The sequence below is a fragment of the Aplysia californica genome, unplaced genomic scaffold, assembly GCF_000002075.1.
Source record: "Aplysia californica isolate F4 #8 unplaced genomic scaffold, AplCal3.0 scaffold00476, whole genome shotgun sequence".
NCBI classification, from domain to species: domain Eukaryota; kingdom Metazoa; phylum Mollusca; class Gastropoda; order Aplysiida; family Aplysiidae; genus Aplysia; species Aplysia californica.
This window is the reverse complement of record NW_004797746.1, coordinates 37,819-58,249: the sequence shown is the minus strand read 5'-3', so window position 1 is coordinate 58,249 and position 20,431 is coordinate 37,819. Positions and strand designations below refer to the sequence as shown.

The following is a 20,431-nucleotide window of genomic DNA, read 5'->3' as shown; positions in this document are numbered from 1 at the left end:
TGCCTTGATAGTCGAAGCAGACTTTGTGCTTTTGAGGCTAGAGAGGTGGGCAGAGTAAGCCTGATTCCCCATTTGGACTTCTCTGTGACATCCACCCCTTGGCGCTCATATTATATCACTTTGGTCCCTTGTAAAAGGAGAAGTGGGTGGTTTGTGGGTGCTCTGTGTGGTTTGCTCTTTCTTTCCTATCACACATTCAATTGGTTTTCCTTATCTCTCCTTTTTTGTGTTTGTTTCTTTCTTGTAACACTTCTTATCTTTGGTACTTGTATGGTCTTATTATGTTGCAAGTGCAGTAAAACTCTTACTGAAACGAAAAAAGAAAGTATGCCACCAGTGAAAAAGGATTTGATAAAGGTCTCAACTTCAACTGTGAGATAAATCAATTCTTTGATTATTTATTTTTATGTGTCATGATGCAATGGAATCAGGCTCTCGTCAACTTTTGGACTTGTGCAGTTATTGGTATCATCTGAAAGCTTATTCTTTTACCTTGCTTTTACTTTACTTTACTTTAATCCGCCGCTTATACCCTTTTGGGTGTCGTGGGAAGAAAGAGACGTCTCTGTTGCCAGCTGGAGAGCTTGGGTCAGGGGGATACAGTGGGTTGTTATTGTTTCCCTGACTCCATCTATCCAGGTCTTTCTCGGTCGCCCTCTAGCGTAGGAGATGTCCGAACCAGTTGATTCTTTGGTGTTGGATGTGATGCATGACATTTGTGCGCACCATTTTTTGGATTACTGAGTTTCTAATTTTGTCTCGCCTGGTCTTGTTTACTGCTTTTCTAAGGCATGGCATTTCACACGTTGTAATTCTTTGCCTGGTTTCAGTGGTGAAACTACCGAGATAATGACTTCCAAAGTTTGGAAACTCCAATAGCTGAAGAGTCCTTGAAAACTTGAAATTGACATATTTTGTGCTTTTAATCAACGTTTTTCTGTAAAAGTCACATAGAAATGTGTTTCTGAAAGGGCATAAAAGGGGTTAATCCCCCCCCCCCCCCCCCCCCCCCCCCAAATTTGATCAAACTGGTGGAAAAATGCCTTCTTCTCCTATTTCGTTATTTTGACAAGCGCCTGATTTCACCATGCTGCCTCTCTTGTATTTTATTTTTAAAATGCCCAGACGTTAATGTTCTTATCCAGATTTGAAAAGAAAAGGTCAAGGTGTAAACAATTTGTACAGAGCTGTCATGGTAGAGGAAAATCATCACAATATTTCTACATAATGATCGACTCAGTTTGACCACATAGATTCATCGTGGCACATTGGTAGTTGGTGTGCCTTTTGGTGTGGTCTGCTCTTTTAAGTCCATTTCTGTTTCTGAACTATTATTATAATCCTAATCAGTAACTAGCAAAAGGTGAATCTTTAACTTATCATGCTGATTAACTGTGTGCTACCACTTAAATCGACTTTCCATGATTTGAAGTCTTTGCAAAGGATTTTTTTTTTTTTTAAATTGATAGAAAATGCTGTATTAGATTATACTTCTTTCCTTTTATTTCTTTATTGCTTTTTTTGTTGTTGAAAAAAGTATGAAAATGTGTTACCTCCTATCTTCTATGTATATATATGTCATGTATACTATCGTGTACTGTATACTTTTTTCTGCGGACGGTTGGTGGGTGCTCTGGTGTGGTCTGCTCCGTCTTTCCTATCAAACATCTATTGTCCTTATCTCTCCTCCTTTTTTGTGTTCGTTACTCTCTTGTAATATTATATCTCTAATCTTCGGCACTTATAAATATGACCTTATTTTGTTGCAAGTGCTGTAAAAGACCTATTAAACCAAAATACGTTTTATGTTGCAGAATGTCATGCGGAGAATGAAATCAAAGCAAGGGATCCTATCCGATGCCGAGAATGTGGCTACAGGATCATGTACAAGAAAAGGACCAGGAGATGTATCCTTTGATGATGATAATGGCGGAGTACATACTTAAAGCGCCCATCCATCCCATTTTGACTCTATGATGCACTTTATAATATTCCTAACCAATCCAAAACTTCTCCAGTAGTGCTTTCTCTCCTCTTTTGGTTATCCATGCCCGGCATGCTTATCTCCCTCCCCACCTCTCTGATTGTTCACAAATTGGCGTCTCTGATAAACCATCGCAAAATATGCTTTGAATACGATACACATGTTATGTTCTACTCACAGGCTGATCACCCGTTATGAGCGCTGGAGTAGTTTTTAAAAATATTTTTGTTGGGTTTAAAAAAAAATATATATATAAATGAGTTTAACATACTATTGGCAGGGTTGAGGCATTTCATTGGGTTGGAGATTGCTTTTTCAAGGTTTTGTTTAAAACCAAAAAGAAGCGCCTGGAGGTGCCGCTAATGTCAAGTAGAAGAAGGGCCAATAGATCCAGACCATGAGGTAAATTTGCGAAAGTCTTCAAATAGTTTGTTATGCTAAATCTACATGTGTTGGTGTTATGTTTTTTAGATACACCAGGAGTCCGGCTTTTTGTCTTTTTATAAGAACAAAATCAATCTACTGGCAGATTTTCTGTGGATTACTACAGAATCAGGGGACACAGTGAGTCAAAACATGGAGATAGCCTATAGATCTAAATTTTAAAAAAGAAGGAAAATAAAACTTTGATAATACGCCATAAATAACTTCACTTGTGACTCTGATTCTCTCTCCCCCCCCTCCCCCCCCCACTCCTTTCTGTGGATAGTATTTTAAGGAAAACTCTTATATTTATGGTTTTGGAGTGGTTGGCACTAGAAAGGTGGTGTCTTTCTTCTTGTCTTCTTGACTGAAGAATCTCAGTGACACCCAAGTGACCACCCACCTAAACACTGTGTCGCCGTCACTAGCCAGTTTTAAACAATACTGAAGAGTAGATATACTCACATTTTTAAAAAGTGCAATTCGGAAACAGTGGCACAATTCTGGAGTATTTTATTTATAACAATGCTTAACTCTTTATCTCCGGCAAGCCGCTCCCATTGGCAAGCGGTCGGAACTGCTGTTCCGGTGAGCCGCTGACAGTGGCTGGGGCACATTCCTTTACGACAACTTCCGCCATCAAATTGCTTTTCGGCTATTGCCGAAAACAGATCTCTTATTTTTCGAGATTGTATTCATTAGTCCACTATCAAAATAGGTTCACTTGTTATGATTTGATGACAAATTAATGTTTTCGTCTTTTTGAGATTTAGTACCAAAAAAAGGCCCCGGCATAGTGGGTTTACCCCCCTTGTAGATAAAGAGTTACTGACTGAAATTTTATAATTTTATGAGTTCTAAAGTTTTAAAATTATGAATATCCGTTACTCTGATGTTCTTTATCTTATAAAATAAATACTGAATTCTACTTTCGTTTAAGTTTTACATAATTCATAGATGATTGATTCCTTGAGTTGTATCTTGATGTAGGATTGGTCGGTCATATTTTTGTTTTGTTTTTTTTCCGCTGTAGTTAATGTATTGATGTGCTTCTCTTAACTTAAAAACAAGTTTCTTTCACCCCTTTCATAATTTTAAAATTTTTTCTTGTGTCCGTGTAATGCTCAAGTTTATTTTCCTTGACTCCATGCAGTGATTGTTTTCGACGCCAGATGAACAAGAAGTTAATTTATCCTCGCAGACGCCACGCCACCTTCACATCGTCATCAGCTTTCACATTTTGTTGTCACCATCATCATCAACACATTCAGTTTTTACGGATGTATGGACTATGGAATGAATGATTCTTGGATGCTTGGTTGAGATTGGGCCTGATGTGTTGTGATTGTTTTGTATTTTTAGTCTCTGTAGAAATAAATGCTGTTGAAGATGGAAAAGTGGGTTTTTTTAGTTTTGCTTTCGTATTTTGTTTTGAACGTCCAGTTTTATTGCGTTTCATTTGTCTAAGTCTAAGTATCCATAATCTCTGAAATTCGCCATGGTGCTGGAAGGTGAAAGTCTACAAACTACAGCACAGCAGAGTGGGTAGTTGGCATGTGCTCTGGTGTGGTGTGCTCTTTCTTGTCTATCAGACATTTATCACCCTTATCTTTCCTTCTTTTTTGTGTTTGTTACTACTCTCTGGTAACCCCTCTCATCTTCGCCACTTATATGACCTTTTTGTGTTGCAAGTGCCTTGAAACTTGAAAATTTTTTAAAACTTAACAACAGCAGTCATAGTTTTTGGAATGCAAGTACAGTAGAACATGACCATAGCAGGACCTTACCGAAATCCCCTTTTCTTTTCCTATGTAAACTCATAGCAGTTGCGAGCGCCGTAAAACCCTATACTACATACATACATATGTAAACTCAATTACCTATGCTTGGATATAGCGGGGTAAGGAAAGGCCCGAACTCGAATACAGCAGGAGAGATCGAGCGAGCTCTAGCTGGGGGATGGGGGAGACTGTAGGCGGGCTCCAAAAAGGCAATCAGCGGTGCGACATAGTGATTGGTAGTGATTGGCTAGTCCAATGATGAGTGAGGTGGGGCAGGCGGCAGAGAGAGATGGTGCGGAGAGACGCGTTACGTGAGCCACTCCAAATTTTAAAGTGATTTGCCGTAGCCTAGATGCTAAGTAGGCCTACTGTATAAGAGTGTACAGGCCATAGCCTTAGGCTAGGCCAAAAAGTAAAAGAAGAGGAGAGCGTGTAGTGTGTGATTCCTGATTCATTTAATTGCGATCGTTGATGCTCTGGCATACGTACGCATCCACTTCACCAGTTCTACTGTAGGCCTACCGGTACGATAGGCAGCACAAACAATAAACCGAGGAAAATATGGCTTCCAACAAAAACGAAAGGTAATCTCACTCGAATTCAAGGCCGAGATGATCAACGAAGTTGACATGAAAAGGAAGACTAATCTAAAGCGCGAATTTTATTGATGGAAGGGATGTAATCTGTCCCCGTGGTTTTATGCTCCCCGCATAATTGAGCAAAATTTGTTCATTTTTGGCTTAATTTCTGATTATTTTCCTTTATCATTCTTTTTTAAAATCAACAGAATCGCATATTTCATATTTTTATGCTCAGTGTGCATAATTTCAGAATTTTTCTTGCATAAAACGATAGGGACAGTGTAATCATGTGGATTTTTATAAATTTTTAGGTAATTTCCCCTTTGCATTCCTAAAGCAGGATTTTTCTTCTGGAACTAAAATAAGTCCCGCTATAGCCATGTTCTACTGTATCTCGGATGCTGTATTTTTACTCTTTTTTTTTTAGGTAATAATGGTGTTAAATTGCAAGCTCAGGCTGGGGCCACAGATGTCTGTGGTTTAGCTGTTATGTGCTTTGCCATCGCACTCATGAGATGTGGGTTTGATTCGTGGGAGAATTTTCATTGAGTATTATATGTATATATATATATATATATATATATATATATATATATATATATATTTACATCTTTCTGCAGGAACCTTGTATCCGTCTCAGCCGGGGTCGGCTCTGACAAGCAGGGACCCATAAGTGATGCTTTAAAAAAAAATTTATAAGTAGAGGGTTGTACAGCGCTCGCAACTGCAAGGTCATATGAGCGCCAAGGGGTGGGTGTTAACAGAGAATTCTTTACAGGGAATCAGACTTACTCTGCTCACCTTTCTAGCTTCAACAGAACAAGGTCTGCTTCGACTATCAAGGCACCCCGGAAATAGCAGGTCACGAGAGTGTGAAAAACATACAAAAGAAGTAGAGGAAAATGACAATAGTAAGGATTAGGAAAGAAAAAGCAGTAGTTCCCTATTGTTGATCAGGCACAGTTATGAGCGCGACTTGATGAATCAGCCCATTTACAATTCTACTGTGCATGAACGAGAAATGTGCCCCTTTTGGAAATGGCCTAAAGACACTACAGTCAGTGGCACTGCCCCGGGGGGTACCTCCTAAGTAATGATCTGAGCTATTGTGTTGATGAGGGCTTATAGATCTATACTATCAACAATTACAAACTTGCATAAGCTGGGACTGAGACCTCCTTTAAAAAGTTTTTTTCCATTATAAATATCCTACTTAATATGTACAGTGTAGTTCATGATTCGCAGGCAGTTGGAAAGCCCTTCTACTTCTCCTACTTACTTCTGTTCTTGTTCTCTATTTTCCTGTCTGTCTTTCATGATTCTTCTCTGCACTATAACTATAATACAACTGTTATTGTGTCAGACTCAATGGAGTGGGTGGTTGGTGGGTGTTTGGTGTTGTTTGCTCACCCTTATCCCTCCTCCTCTTGTTTTTTGTTTTGTTTTAGTGTTTTACGGCACTTGCAATGCAATAAGGTCATATAAGTGCCGAAGATTAGAGGTGATTACAAGAGAGTAACAAACACAAAAAAGTTTAAAAAGAAGGGGGGAGATAAAGACAATAGATGTTTGAAAGGAAAGAAGAAGCAAACCGCACCAGAGCACCCGCCAACCACCCATTTTTGTGTGTTTGTTATTCTCTTGTAACACCTCTTATGACTGTATTGTGTTGCAAGTGCCATAAAACACTTATAAAACTAAAAAACTCAATGGAGTAGGGCATACTCTTTATTCAAACAAAAAAACAAAACAAGCAGGAGCATTGTCTGTCGGCGGCATGGCTAACTAATGGGTGTTTAAATTATTGGCATTGTTGAGAGGAGTCGTGGGTGGTTGGCGGGTGCTCTGGTGTGGTTTGCTTCTACTTTCCTATGAAACATCTATCGTCCTTATCTCCCTTCTTCTTTTTTATGTTTGTTACTCTCTTGTAACACCTCTAATCTTCTGGCGCTCAAATGACCTTATGCAGTTGAGAGCACTGTAAAACCTCTACTAAAACTAAAACTGAGAGGAGTCACTATTTGGTACATGTAGTTAATTCGATAAGGATGCACAGAACCAAGACCGATGCGATATTCAATGTTCAGTTAGACCTTGGCCTATGATGCGCAACATGAGTGAATGCTGTAAAACACAAGATACGCCTCTATAGGATTAAAGATTAGTCAAGTAAGCCTAATCAGCTGCGCTTAAGAACTTGTACGTTCTTGTTCAATGAAACACAAGAGAAATGTTTCTCTAAATGTAGAGATCTATGATTCTGATGTCGTCCATGAAGTTACGGTCGGGAGTGGTCTCTTGGAATGCCATGTGGCTGCGTCGTCATCTCTATGACTAGGCCTATCACCAACAGTTTCCTCTTAGGCTATCTGTTCCCGACATTTTATGGTGCATATCATTACTTTGAGTCTGTCTTTCTCCACCCCCCTCCCCCCCATTCAACCTCATTGTACCCCTATCCGTACGTCGTGTTTTAATACTATCGTATCCATACGACGTGGGGAACTCTGTGCCACCACTTCCAAAGAGGAAATTTACTCGATAATTCGATCTGAACGCTTTGCATATCGGTATGTCAAAATGATTTTTTGAGAAATACTGAAAGTTTCAAAGAGATCTTCGTATTAGAAGTATTCTAAAATGTAAAGAATTACAAAATTACCCCAGGGCGTACGGATAGGGTTAACCGTAGTCGAGGAATCCTTCACAAAACAGTCATCATATTATCTGCCAAAGTGACCCCCATCCCCATGGGAGGTCACCAGAATATCAAGGCAATGATGAGATGACTGCGTCACTTCCTTAGCACTGGTTCATGTAAACGCACGCTCCGTATAAACGCACCCCACAGAGCCCTCCCGAGCACCGTGCGTTTAGGCAGAGACTACTGTAATAATGATAATAATATAAAATTACACATGGAGGGAGTGATCATTTGTGCAGATGATAGTCTAGGACAGGTGACCATTAGACTAATTAGAGTAGGATCCAGTTTACATAGGGATGTGTACGGTACTTTCCTTCAACTTTAGCCTTCCTTCTTGCCAGGATAAACCTGAAAAAGAATGCATACGTCGAAATCCCTCCAGAAAACAACATACATTCTAAATTTACCGGTACCAATTAATAAGAACAATTCACAAGATAATAAAGGAAGGAAGGACATTTCAAAATATTTTTTAATGTATATTTTATTTTAAAACATGTTTTGACACAAATTAGGAAAGAAAACTCTTCACCACACAAAGTGCATGTCGCACAACATGAATATATATGCCAGAATGTATTTTAGTATTAGTATTAGTAAAGAAAATTTGGATTTTAAAATTTTTTCACCACCCAAATGGCCGCTAGATCGGAAAAGTAAATTCTTACACCTTACGAATAATTGCATGGCATGAATAACTGCTTTCAAAATAAAAAAAAATAAAGATGCGTCCAAATCCAAATATAACTCAAATTAGTTTTAAAAGTATGTTTCTAAAGTAGCAGTGTCTCAGGCATAGTAATGGTTCTTAGTTAGCTTTGTATGCAAAGAACATAAGTTAAATATCCACTTGGTAAAGTATCTACTCCTTTCTGTTGGTATGTATCCTGCAGAGCCAAAGGCAGTTCAGATTTATCTAGTACTGACCTTCTAAATGATGAGAATAATATCTATGGAGGAGGAAAAGGTAAAATCTTTGTAATATTTATGAATATATACACTTGAAAAATACCAAATTTAATGACGGATTAAAACACATTTTTGGGGAAACATATTTCTGTATAGTATAGATTGCATTTATATCTCTGTGGTCCTTACGCAAGTCATAACTCCATTAATGAATGACAAAATGCACTGTTTGTGAGTGTCATATTATAAAACTATGATGTATTATCATTATGTACAAACTATAAATCATATTGGCAGATAACTCGCTCTAAAATGTTCAGACTTTCCACCCAAGCACACTTCCAATCATAATAAATGTGTATTGAGTATGCCGGAACAATTTCCCATTCCCATCATTTTAACTTCAGTGTGTAGCCTACAATGGCACTGACAAGGGAAATGGGGGTGTCTGTTTGCGCGGTTGCAAGTGTTTTCCAAACAATTGAAATGAAGGGATGGTGGTGGCGGTGGAGGGGAGGGGGGGGGGGTGTGTTGGGTTGGAGCAGAGGAACAATCAAAGATATACATCTGTATCTCTCACATGCAAAACCCCCCCAAACCAAACAAACTCTTGACTTTGAAAAGCCAAGGGGCTACTTGCAATAATGACTTACTTTAGCATGCTCAAGAGTCGAGTATATAACTCATCTACATATTCAATCACGGCAATACATTCGTTCAAGCAGCATCAATCTTGCACACACACACACAACACATACATGCACACATTTATGAACAATCGGCGGAATCTATAACCCATCTGTCTGCTGAACTTGACGACGTCGTAGAGGTCTGTGCTGAGCTTGATGTGTCCTGCTCGTTTTTCGCTCTCCGAGTCTGAGCAGAAGACGCAACAGTCTCGTCAACACCTTTCCCTCCAACATTTTCCGCCCCCTCTGTCGCCTCGCCCTCATCTTCACTTTCGCTGCTGTCGTCTGAGCCCAGGCATTGGGCTCTAGTTGCTTCTGATTGGTCGAAGAAGTAATCAAATGAATAGTTGTCCTTGTCATACCGCTGGACCTGATAAAGACAATAAAAACAAATTACTTCATTACTCAATGTTACAGTTACAGTACACACACATATATATATATATAGAACTGAAATTGATACAACCATAACTCACTGACGCTGAGCACCGATTATTTTCAATTGGCCGACAACCCTAGTCTGGTCGTTTTTTAATCTTTTTGAAAGTACAAATACTTTTTTTGCTATTAAAAATTCTCCATGATTTATTTCATAATGTTCTTGAAAAAGATCTGAAGATTTATGTTAATTAAAGGTCACGGATTTCATTGCTGAAACCTGTAAACCACCACAGCATAACGCATGAACTGACTTATTGTGATGGTTTTCAGTAAGAAAAGTAGTCATGATAGTTGTATGTGGTTCTTTAGTCGTGCAAATCATTATCTCAACAATCACTTGAATTTTAATAATTGAAAATTGACTTTCTAGTACTTCTAGAAAAAGAAACCGCTCTTTATCCTCATACCAAGAAATAACAGGTGAAAAATACTCAGTGAGAGAGATTTACAGTGCTAAGGTTGCTTCATCCTATATACAGTCGAACCTGTGTAAGACGGAATCACAAGGAAGCCCGAAAAAAATCCCATCTTAGTCCGGGGAATTTAATTGGGGGGGGGGGGGGGGGGGGGGGTGTCAAAGGCCCAGCCCGTGGGATCAAGGGTCATTTATCCGGTCGGCAAGCAATCTGAAGGGGTCAAAACTTCACACCTCTCAGCTGTTATCACCTCTGATGATGACAGGTGTCAGTCTTATTTATCCAATTACCACCAGTGCTTGCATTTCATAGGACCACTGCTAGACCTATTAAAAACAGAAACGTTTGAACATCTCCTTTGCTTCCTCCCTTAGCCCCACCCATCGGTGTAATAAGCACGGTCAGCCAATGCCACCCCTCACTGCCATGTAATAACGATTCAAGGAACTCTTTTCTTGGCTGGCTGTATGATCAGGGCGGCAGGCATTGGTCAAACTAATTTCACACTTCTGGCCTCTGGCTACCAATGAAAGTTTCCGTGCTGGAGCACCACTCGAGCACTTTCACTGGCACTCATGAGATTTCACACCCACCACCCTGACCATCTGTATCGCTCAGGGCTCACATAGATGGAGTAACATCTACCCTCAAATTGCACCCCTACTCCCCTTCCTCACCCGGCAGAATATCGTTGAGTTTAGAGACGGCGGATGAGTTTTGTTTCAAACCAGGACTGAACGGGCAAAACATTTTCTGTCTTAGTCTTAGACAGGTAAAACCTTCCGAAGGGAGTGGATTTTTCTTTCCGTTTCCGTGTTGGAGAAGTTTCCGTTTTATACAGGTAATTAAAGAAGAAAATATCAATGGGAGAGCGGGGAGATTCCGTTAAGACAGGTTTCCATTAAGGCAGGTTCGACTGTATGGAAATGTTACCAGTTTCTCCCCTCATTAACATAACAACACAGGTTATGGACTAAAACTGGGTCACTCTGAGGCGCTATTATTAATGAGCATCAATTTAAATGATCAAAAGCTGTTACTCACTCTCTTGTTACTCAAATCTTCAGTACTTACAGAAGACCTTAACGTCTTGTAATAATCTTACGAAAACTTTAAAAAACCATATGATCTTGAGGATGGCACTTGGGAGTCAGAATGATCTGCAACACTGGAGGAATCGCTAGAGATATTTTTTAAAACTACACCAAATGAATTATTCTAAGGTGTGATGGAACCTTCAACAAAATAATCTGCTTCGCAAGAAAGAAAACTGAAATTGGAGCGTGTCTGAAAGGGCACCATTGGCAGGTCCTACTTCCTTTCTTCCCCTTTGTTTTTTCTGCCTATATATTCTGCATAGTCCTGCCGTGGTCAATATCCACTACTGTATCAAAGTGCATCTCTCTCCTCAAACAAAAAGAAAACTGGTCACTCCCTGCTTCCATCCACCATAGACTGACCTGTGAGGTAAAAACCTTGCCCTGTCCTTCTAGAGACATGTTGGTGATCTCCATAAAGAGATCCTCAGCCGAGCCTACACCATGCACGCCCACCTGCTTGAAAAACTGGGGGGGGGGGGGGGGGGGGGGAGAAATGAAAGAGAAGTTCTGTTACACACATTGGGTTATTTCATTATAGAATTCTATTGGATTTTATTCAGATTTTAAAGCCTCCACTTCTGCAGTTACATTGGCATTAGAACTGTGAGTACAAATTTTGATGTGGGTGTGAACTGATATCAGTGGTGTAATGGTTAAGATCTTCACCATTCAGTTCAGAGAATGTGAGTTTGATTCCCATGTGAGGAAAATGTCTTATTGAATATATATATATATATATCTTTATTGGCAGAGGTTGTCCCAGAGGGCAAGGCTGAAGCAGGTCACCTCCTCAATTATCTTAAGTGTGTCTTAATGAGAATGAAATGTTAATTGATAACTTCACAAATAAAAATACTACTAATGGCACAATAGTGTGACAAACATTAACCCTATCCGTACATCGTGTTTTGCTATCGTATCCATATGACGTGGGGAACTCTTAGCCCCCACTTTCTAAAGAGGATACGCTTTGCATAGCAGTCTGTCAAAACGATTTTTTCAAAGAGATCTTAGCACTAGAAGTATTCTAAAATGTGAAGAATACAACCCCTGGGGTACAAATTGACCCTGGGCATAAGGAAAGGATTAAAGAGAAAAATGGCTGGCAACATGCACATTTACTCACATTGCAAACATTCTGGCAGTCTCTGAGTAAGAACTCGTAAGAGTTTGCGTTTTCCCTCTCCACCGACTGGCTGACGTCAATGACCCAGACTTTGTCGTCGTGCCACAGCAGATTGTACTCGCTGAGGTCGGCGTGCACCAGGCCGCACTGGTGGTACATCTTCTTCATCAACTGAGAGGACGAGACGGAGAAAGGAATACTTTCAGTTTTGTGGAGAGTAGACAAACCAGAGAAAGAAATCACTTTTTGTTCTCAGTTCAGTTGCTTGAAGTAAGTCTCTCTGAAGGACTGAGACGGTAGGCCTGCATTTCAACTGCTCACTGTAAGACTCTTGTCATGCATTAAGCAGCTTGCACTGTATACTTCCCAGGAAGTTGAGATTGTTTAAAAACGCTATAAGGTCTGTTGAAGTAATAATATAGATTGTAAAGTGCATAGAGCTTGCTGGTGAGCGGGAATTTCTGCTATACAAATGCTATCTATTATTATTGATTCAGCAATGATACATAAATCTATGTGAGTGGTTGGCGGGTGCTTTGGTGTGGTTTGCTTCTTCTTTCCTATGAAACATCTATCGTCCTTTAAATCTCCCCTTCTTCTTTTTTATGTTTGTTACTCTCTTGCAACACCTCTAATCTTCTGGCGCTCATATGACCTTACGCAATTGCGAGTGCCGTAAAACCTCTACTAAAACTTTAAAAAACCTAATAAATCTATCATTTAACTTTTATTACAATTAAATAGCAGACCAGATTCAAACTCGGTGACAGGTTTTACCTGAACAACTTGTTCATAAGCATCTTGGTAATCTTCTGTGCTGAGTCTGACTTCCTTCAGCTTTGGTGCCGGGACCTCTCCCCCGACGCAGGACATGACCAGAACATTCTTCTTCAGGGTCAGCGGAGTGGGGCACGGTAGCGAGTGCCGCTGCATCCTGAACAAGGGAGATAAAAACGTGGGTTAGAAAAGGGTCCACCAGTCAGCAAAATGCTAACCCTCTCCCTACTCAACTACCTCCTTCACAACTGATTTCTCTGTGTGTTGTACTTTTCACGCTCCTCAATTGTGAGTGGTTGGTGGGTGCTCTCGTGTAGTTTGCTCTTACTTTCCTATCAATCATTTATCGTCCTTATCTCTCCTCCTTCTTTTTTGTGTTTGTTACTCTCTTGGAATGCCACTAACCTTCAGCACTTGTATGACCTTATTGTGTTGCAAGAGCTGTAAAACTTACTACAACATTCTCTAATCTAACCATTGTTCAGAAATGCTAACCTAATTTGAAAACAGTGGGTTATCTGTTAAAATGTGGAAAAAAGTTTTACTTATAACTTAGTAACGTTAAGAAAAAATGAATCATTATTTGAGCCAGAAACTAAGCAAGAGGCATAATGTAAATTTAGTTCTGAGAATATTGCTTAAAAGTCTGACTATGGCCAGTATAGAGTGACCACCGTGACTTTATACTGGCCAAGGCCCAGTGAGTTAAAAAGGGTTTGAATAAAGTGCCTTTGTGGCTGCATCATGGACTTTCTCAACCAGTACCTCAAGCAATTTTAAGTTTACATTTGTCCATTTTTCGAATAATCATTGAAAAAAAACCAGAGTTATGATACATATATTGAAACGGTGAAATATATAAGAGTCTACTTTGAATATATTTATCTGACAATGCATGTTCTGGAGCGTCCATGCTACGCTGGAAGCCATGGTTCAATTGGGACTTCAATCACCAGGCAGTCTGTAAGTTATGAAGTCCCTTTTGGCAAGGACATTTAGGTACCTGACAAAGTGGTTGTCTTAATACAGACACTCTATTACATAAAGCCCCTCTAACCTTTTTAAGTTCAGGAATTCCTTCTCTGCCCACAACTTGATGATTTTCCGTGGGTTCTGCTTCTTCAGTTTGTCTTTGGACAGAACGTGGTCCCCGTACACATACTTAGCTCTCGTATGGAAGTCCAGCATTGTCGTCTTATACACTTTGAGGATTATGTGGCCAGGCAGCTCTTCGTCATCTTTCCTGATATAAAGACACAAAATTAAGGACAATTATCATGATAATCTAAAATACATTATCTTTCTGTAGGGCACACTTAAAAAGCATACATGTATATATGAGTAGGTAGCGTAAACACAGCCTCGCGGGCACTCGCGACCTTCCGACCGCGTGGTATCAGTGAAATCGGGGTAATTCCAATCGCTGTTTCTTTGCTCTTTCGCTATAAAACACCAAATGCCATACACCTTGTAAAAGTTCAGCTTTTCCTCGTTACAATGGTGTAAGTTGTTTATATGTCTGATTATTAGGAGCTGGAGAATCGCAGACGAAAGCGAAGCCCCTCGTGGTCGGAATGTGTGGTCGGCCGGTTGAAAATTGACACGCGTGCATTCAAATGCTTCGTGGAACGACGGTTGATTAAATACCGTCTTTCCATTGACGGAGAACTGTAGAGCTTTAAACGTGCTTTCCCGTGATATATGTTTAGCCTTTGGCGTCTAAATAGAAAGCTTTTAAAAATACAGTCAAGATTTTTAAAGATCTCTTTGTACACAAAATATGTAAAATACCAGCTTATAAAAGGTACCAATTAAAAGATCAGTTTGTGTCCTATTAGAATAAAGTAATTAACTTGGAATTTTTTTTCATCAATCCTTCCGCGAGACTCGGAAAGCATGTGATCCCGCACGCGTGGTACACTACAGTATAGAGCCGACTCGCTCGCCGCAAGGGCTGGTGCGGCGCCGGCCGGGTCAACGCTCGGTGTTTTTGTCGAAATAACGACAGATCATTGTGTTTGAGGCGATAAAATACTGATTTGTAATGATCTCACAGTCGTGAAAAAAATTTAGGCTCCATATATTTGTTATAGTGATTGTACTCTGTTAATGTGGAGATGTTTACTGCTCTTGGTACTTTTTTATTGTCTGTCAAACATGGGGTTGCAGCCAGTGACTGACTTTAACAAATTTGATCAAATTTTAAACAACTACAATTTTCTTTAAAATTGACGGAGAGGTTAAAGAATGGTACCAAAATGCTCAGTGGATATTGGCCTTTCAAATGGAACAGATAAATTTGGCATACAGCTAGTTTGAAAATTTAGTTTCTGGTACCTAATATGAGTTCAAAGCTTCCTTTGGTCTTTTTTGAGCTCTGAGAAAAATAGTAAGTAATGTCCTTTGATGGTGACGCATTTCCCCGGCCAGCTTTTAAAATGTCACAAGCCCAGAAAGCAAATTCTTTCAAGAGAGAAATAATTGTTTAATTCTTTTAAATATTATACATACATGTACACTTTGAAATTGATACAAAAAGAAGATAAAGCATTATCTGGCTGGGTACCAAAACGAAGTCAACTCACATTCCTCCGATTGACTTCAGCACAACGGCCTCTTTCCCCTGGCTCACTTCCCCGCTGATGGATGCCAGGTACCCAGAGTTGACCAATTTGAAGAGCACCATTCTCGTCTTCTCATCAACCGCTTTGATCTGATTAAAAAAAAACAACAAAAAAACCCCAACGAATTAAATTTGTTCATTTTAAACACTTTCAAAGCAAGCTCTTAATCCGGAAATATGCGCAATATCATGTAGCTTATTCGGACAACATAATTACAGAAAAGTTTACAAACTTGTAGAGAAACACAGGCTACACTTACTAAAATGCAATGTCTGCTCATCATGTACTTTAAGGGACAAAAAGAGTCCTTGAAATAAAAAATTTGCATACACATTTTTGCACATGTGTGTACGTATATCTGTGTACATAACCAGGTATTACAATGCTCATGTGTTTTTAAAAAATATTGTCAAATTCTGTGAAAATGATTACTCACTGCAGTGGAGTGGTCTTTCTTCTCATGAACCTTGTGGCTCCTCTTCGCCTCTGACATTGAGTGATTTTTCAGTTTGTTGTACACGCGGTTTGGCAGCTGCATGTCCATTCCTTCTCCGTCACCAATCTCAAACCCAGGAGGCATCTAAAGAACAAAAGTACATTCTCAGTTGAAATCTGCGGAGTTAAAACGTTATCCTTAGATTTCAACACTTACACATTACAAGATGTTTCCAAGCAATTAATGCAATGGTATTACTGTAATATTTTCAAGGCGAAAAAAAAATGAATTTTTTATCTCTCTAGTCTTTCAGTTTAGTTACAGGATGAGCTATTTCAAATCAATATCGAAAGCTCACAATTTTAAAAAAGTAAAATACTGAATGAAATCTGTTTTGTTGGTACATCACAATTTCCTTCAAAAATATCTCAGGACACACAGAAGAAGAGATAGACAGAGAAAGATGTTGACAATATGTCAAGGGTGAGATGACATACACTAAGTAAAGAGCTGCAGAAAAGCCTCAAGCAGACAAAAGCATAATTTAGACACAGCTGGAGCACATCGTACTTTGTATCAGTGATGACACAGTAGTGAATTCTTCGAAGAAAAACAAAAAAATTAGGACTCACATCCATCAATCTTTCTGCATTCCGTCGTCCACAAATAACCTTGTCGTGTTTGGTGACGATATTTTTCCCTTGCCCTGAATACCCCTTTGTTCCAATGACAGGTTTGTTAGTCTCTGTAGTGAGCATACAAGATACAACAAAATAAAAACTTTACCCCATTTTTGCACATCGGCATAATGAACAGTCATTTAAAGAGGTGGGAATAAAGGAACAAGACTGACAAAACTAAAGACAGGTATGAAAAAAAAGGACTTTCCACATAAAAATTCATTGATGAAAGTCAATACAGATCAATTTTCAAAATAGGAAATTGAATGATGAATTATAACTGAATCAAATTACTGTGAGAAGAAGAGTATGTGCTAGGGGATTAGAAGCATGAGACAAGAATACAAAATTTTCCCCTCTCTCCCAGCAAAGCAAAGATGTGTTTTAGGCTTTCAGTAAACTTATGAGTCTTATTTTGTTTTAGCTGCTAAATGTATGGGCTAGAGTTCTGAAACAACACTGTGCCTCATCTGTTTTTCAATGAAAATGCTCAAGAGACTAAGACTTAGTGGCTCACCCCATGATGTGGGTTGCGGGACCTCTGGAAAGTCTTCATCATAAGCATCATCATCGTCATCCAACAGCTGGTTGCCATCCTGGTCTCGTCTGTGCTTCATCTTGTAATTCTCAAATGAAATTGAGACTGAAACAAGACACACAAAATAAATAACCCTGCAAAAATAATTGCATTTCAGTATTCAAAGTTGATATCAAAGGCACCTGATAATAAACACATGCAAAAGACATTCAACCAAATATCACCATAACTCAATAACAATTATGGTCATTTGAACTCATTACTTTTCTCCAAAAGCATACATTGTGTTTCAACTTGTCATAAAAAGAAAACCCATCTTAAACTCATTTTTAAATGCGTACCTACATATTCATCAAAAACTATCATTAAGAATAAAAACCTACCGAGGACATTGCACTGGGATATGACAACTTTGGATAATCTATTAGAAAGATTAATACATCATACTCTTAAAAATACTTTGAACATAGCATATTATTACATGTTTATTTACCTTTGCTAGTGCCATTGTATTTCTTTTCTTTCTGCGCAACCATGGCATCATATTCTTCATCAAATTGTTTTTGCAAGTATCTGGCCAGCAGCTCGTCATTGGGATCACCGCCAGCTTCTTCAGCTGCCAGTTTGGCAGCCAACTCAGCATCAGACAAACCAGAATCTGTTGAGGCAGCTGCTACATCACTGTAAAGTAGACATGATTATTTGGTGTCATTAGAGAAAGAAGGGATCTCGAGCAGTAAAACGATTAAGAAAACATGTGTTTAGAGATGAGAAATATAAATCATAACAATTCCTCACAAACAGCACGGCAGTCTACCATAGGTCCCGCCCAATCAACCATGGTCTACTAAGATTAAGCATTCAGGCACAGCATAAGTCTCACCTGAACAACAGTGTTGGGGGCATTTTCTTCAGAGACAGTGGTGTTTACAATTGCAGTGTGTGGGTGGGTGGACAGCTTCATTTTGCAGTGTTGTTGGAGTGAAATAATTTTGCAGTGCTAAAAATTATGATTGAGAAGTGACTGGCGACAACAAGTGACTATACGAAACAAATTTCAAGAAATCAAGGGGACAAGGTATCCCCCCCCCCATGACAAACTGCAACCACCAAAATGTTTGGAATATGACCGAGGAAAGTCCCAAAGCCTGTATAATCTGGCAGACAAGCAACTAAACTAGTTGTTAGAACAGTCCAGTAGTAGAGCGCCAACTAAACTGGAAACATTCTGGTGCACTGGCACTCTTTACCACTTTGCTGCCACATCTCGCTGATCGATGATGTTTACCACCCAATTTCTTGGGATTTTCCCCAATATGCCTTTGCCTTTGATGGCAAGGGTTTTTACTATATGCGATGGCAAAGTTAAGCACTTACTTTGCTTTGGCAAAGGCCTATTATTATTATATATTCAGTTCAACCATTCTGGAGGAGAAAAGTGATCATCTTCATTTAAGTTGTATATTTGGACATTGTCATTATCATTTAGAAAACGTAGGGGGGGAAGTGGCAGGTGGTTCACTGTAAATGAGGATGTCTAGAATAGGTGGTTGTTAGCGTAGTTTTGACAGTGTCAGATCGTATATATATGAGATGTGTAACTTACAAAAAAAGTATTAAAAGTCACAAGAGAATAAAGCCCAAAACAATAACTTTTTAACCTTCAAAAGAGTATGATGCATCCGATTTACAGATGTGATGCTTTGAATCCCAAACATTTTTATTTTCCATATATACAGTTGAATCTTTGTAAGACGGAATCGCAAGGGAGCCAGACAAAAATTCCGTCTTAGACAGGGGAATTAAGGGGGGCAGATGGAAGGGGGCTTTCAAAGACCCAGACAATGAGATCAAGGGTCCCACATCTCAACTGCTATCCTCTCTGATAATTTCCAATTACCACCAGAGCTTGTATTTCATAGGACCACTGTTTGACCTATTAAAAATAGAAACGTTTGAACATCTCCTTTGCTTCCATCCACCCTTAGCCCCACCCATCTGGGTAACAAGCACAGTCAACAAATGCCACCCCTTACTGCCATGTAACAACGATTCGAGGAACTCGGAGATAAAAGTTAAGTTTAGAGCCTGTGGAACCAAATTTGTGAGATTTGTTTCAAATTAGGGCTGAGCAGGCAAAGCATTTTTTGTCTTAGGTAAAACTCTTGAAAAAGGAGCGGATTTTTCTTTCCGTTTCCACATTGGACAGGTTTCCGTTTTATACAGGTAATTAAAAAAGGAATACAAAAAGGGTGGGAGTGGGGGGATTCCGTTAAAACAGGTTTCCGTTAAGGTAGGTTCGACTGTATTCTTACCTGAGCTCAGGTGTGGCCTCAACAGATTCAGGTATTTGTTCCCACTCTTCTTTCACCTGTTGTGTCTCCAAATCTGAGGCAAGCTGCTCACTCATAACATCTTCTAAGGAGCACGGTACCGGGGCGCAAGACGCAGTTTTTCCCCAAGGACTACTCATGTTGCTCCAAGGATTTACTGGGACACCTGACACAACTGGGAAAGGATGTTCGTTTGCCGACGTTACTGTCAACGACATATCAAAGTCACAAGTGACACGCTGAGCTACCTCGTAAACTGTTTGAATCCTTATAATGATGATGAATTCTGGTAAAAACTGTCTGAGAAATTATTTTTCTTTTCTTATAAATGTGAGCTTGTGAACACAAAAAAAGCAAGAATCTTTTGGTGATTTCTTGGTTCCAGTCAGCAGTGGTTGTAGATCTAGTTGTATTGCAAAATGTGGTACCAAGTATCCAGATTAACAAGGAATAAATATTCGAATTGTGATACAGTTTGGACTCTGTTATACTGTTATGTCAGTAGGAATATGCAATACATGTACCAGCTTTTCCTTTTATAAGAATTTATTGACTGTCAGGAGCTAAAAATATTTCATTACCTGTAATCTGTTGAGTATCTGAAAATAAATTGGTGGTTCTTGCACCACAGCTGGACAGACCGGATGTCTGAAACCGAAAATAGATTCTTCTGGTCTGCTCGTGTCATTAGCATTTCGAAAAGCTTTGTTTCACGAACTAATAATTTCATGTAGTATTTTGTTCCTGCGTTGTAATTATACGACACGTGAAACAGTTTCGAAATTATTTTGATGTATGGAAATGGGCTTATTGTTCAACTCAACTCCTTGCACCCTACCCCCTGCCTCCCCTTTCTCTCTCTCTCTCTCTCTCTCTCTCTCTCTCT

General features: G+C 39.3%; 1 protein-coding gene across 3 annotated transcripts; it reads right to left on the bottom strand.

Annotated features, from left to right (window-relative positions):
• Positions 1–7,942: 7,942 nt before the first annotated feature.
• On the bottom strand, positions 7,943–20,225 carry LOC101857430 (serine/threonine-protein kinase RIO3). Of its 3 annotated transcripts, none has more exons than XM_005105538.3 (12): positions 20,127–20,225; positions 19,528–19,750; positions 17,706–17,893; positions 17,192–17,317; positions 16,627–16,739; positions 15,995–16,138; positions 15,520–15,647; positions 13,992–14,177; positions 12,935–13,091; positions 12,158–12,328; positions 11,392–11,496; positions 7,943–9,444 (listed from the first exon to the last, which is right to left on the bottom strand). In XM_005105538.3, the coding sequence occupies exons 2-12, from the start codon at positions 19,683–19,685 to the stop codon at positions 9,154–9,156; spliced, it is 1,767 nt and encodes a 588-aa protein (XP_005105595.1). In that variant the 5' UTR covers positions 19,686–19,750; positions 20,127–20,225; the 3' UTR covers positions 7,943–9,153. The 3 variants fall into 3 exon arrangements, with proteins under 3 accessions (XP_005105595.1, XP_005105596.1, XP_005105594.1); XM_005105539.3 differs by having other exon boundaries at positions 19,528–19,720; positions 20,127–20,223; XM_005105537.3 differs by lacking the exon at positions 20,127–20,225 and having other exon boundaries at positions 19,528–20,096.
• Between the last annotated feature and the right edge of the window lie 206 nt (positions 20,226–20,431).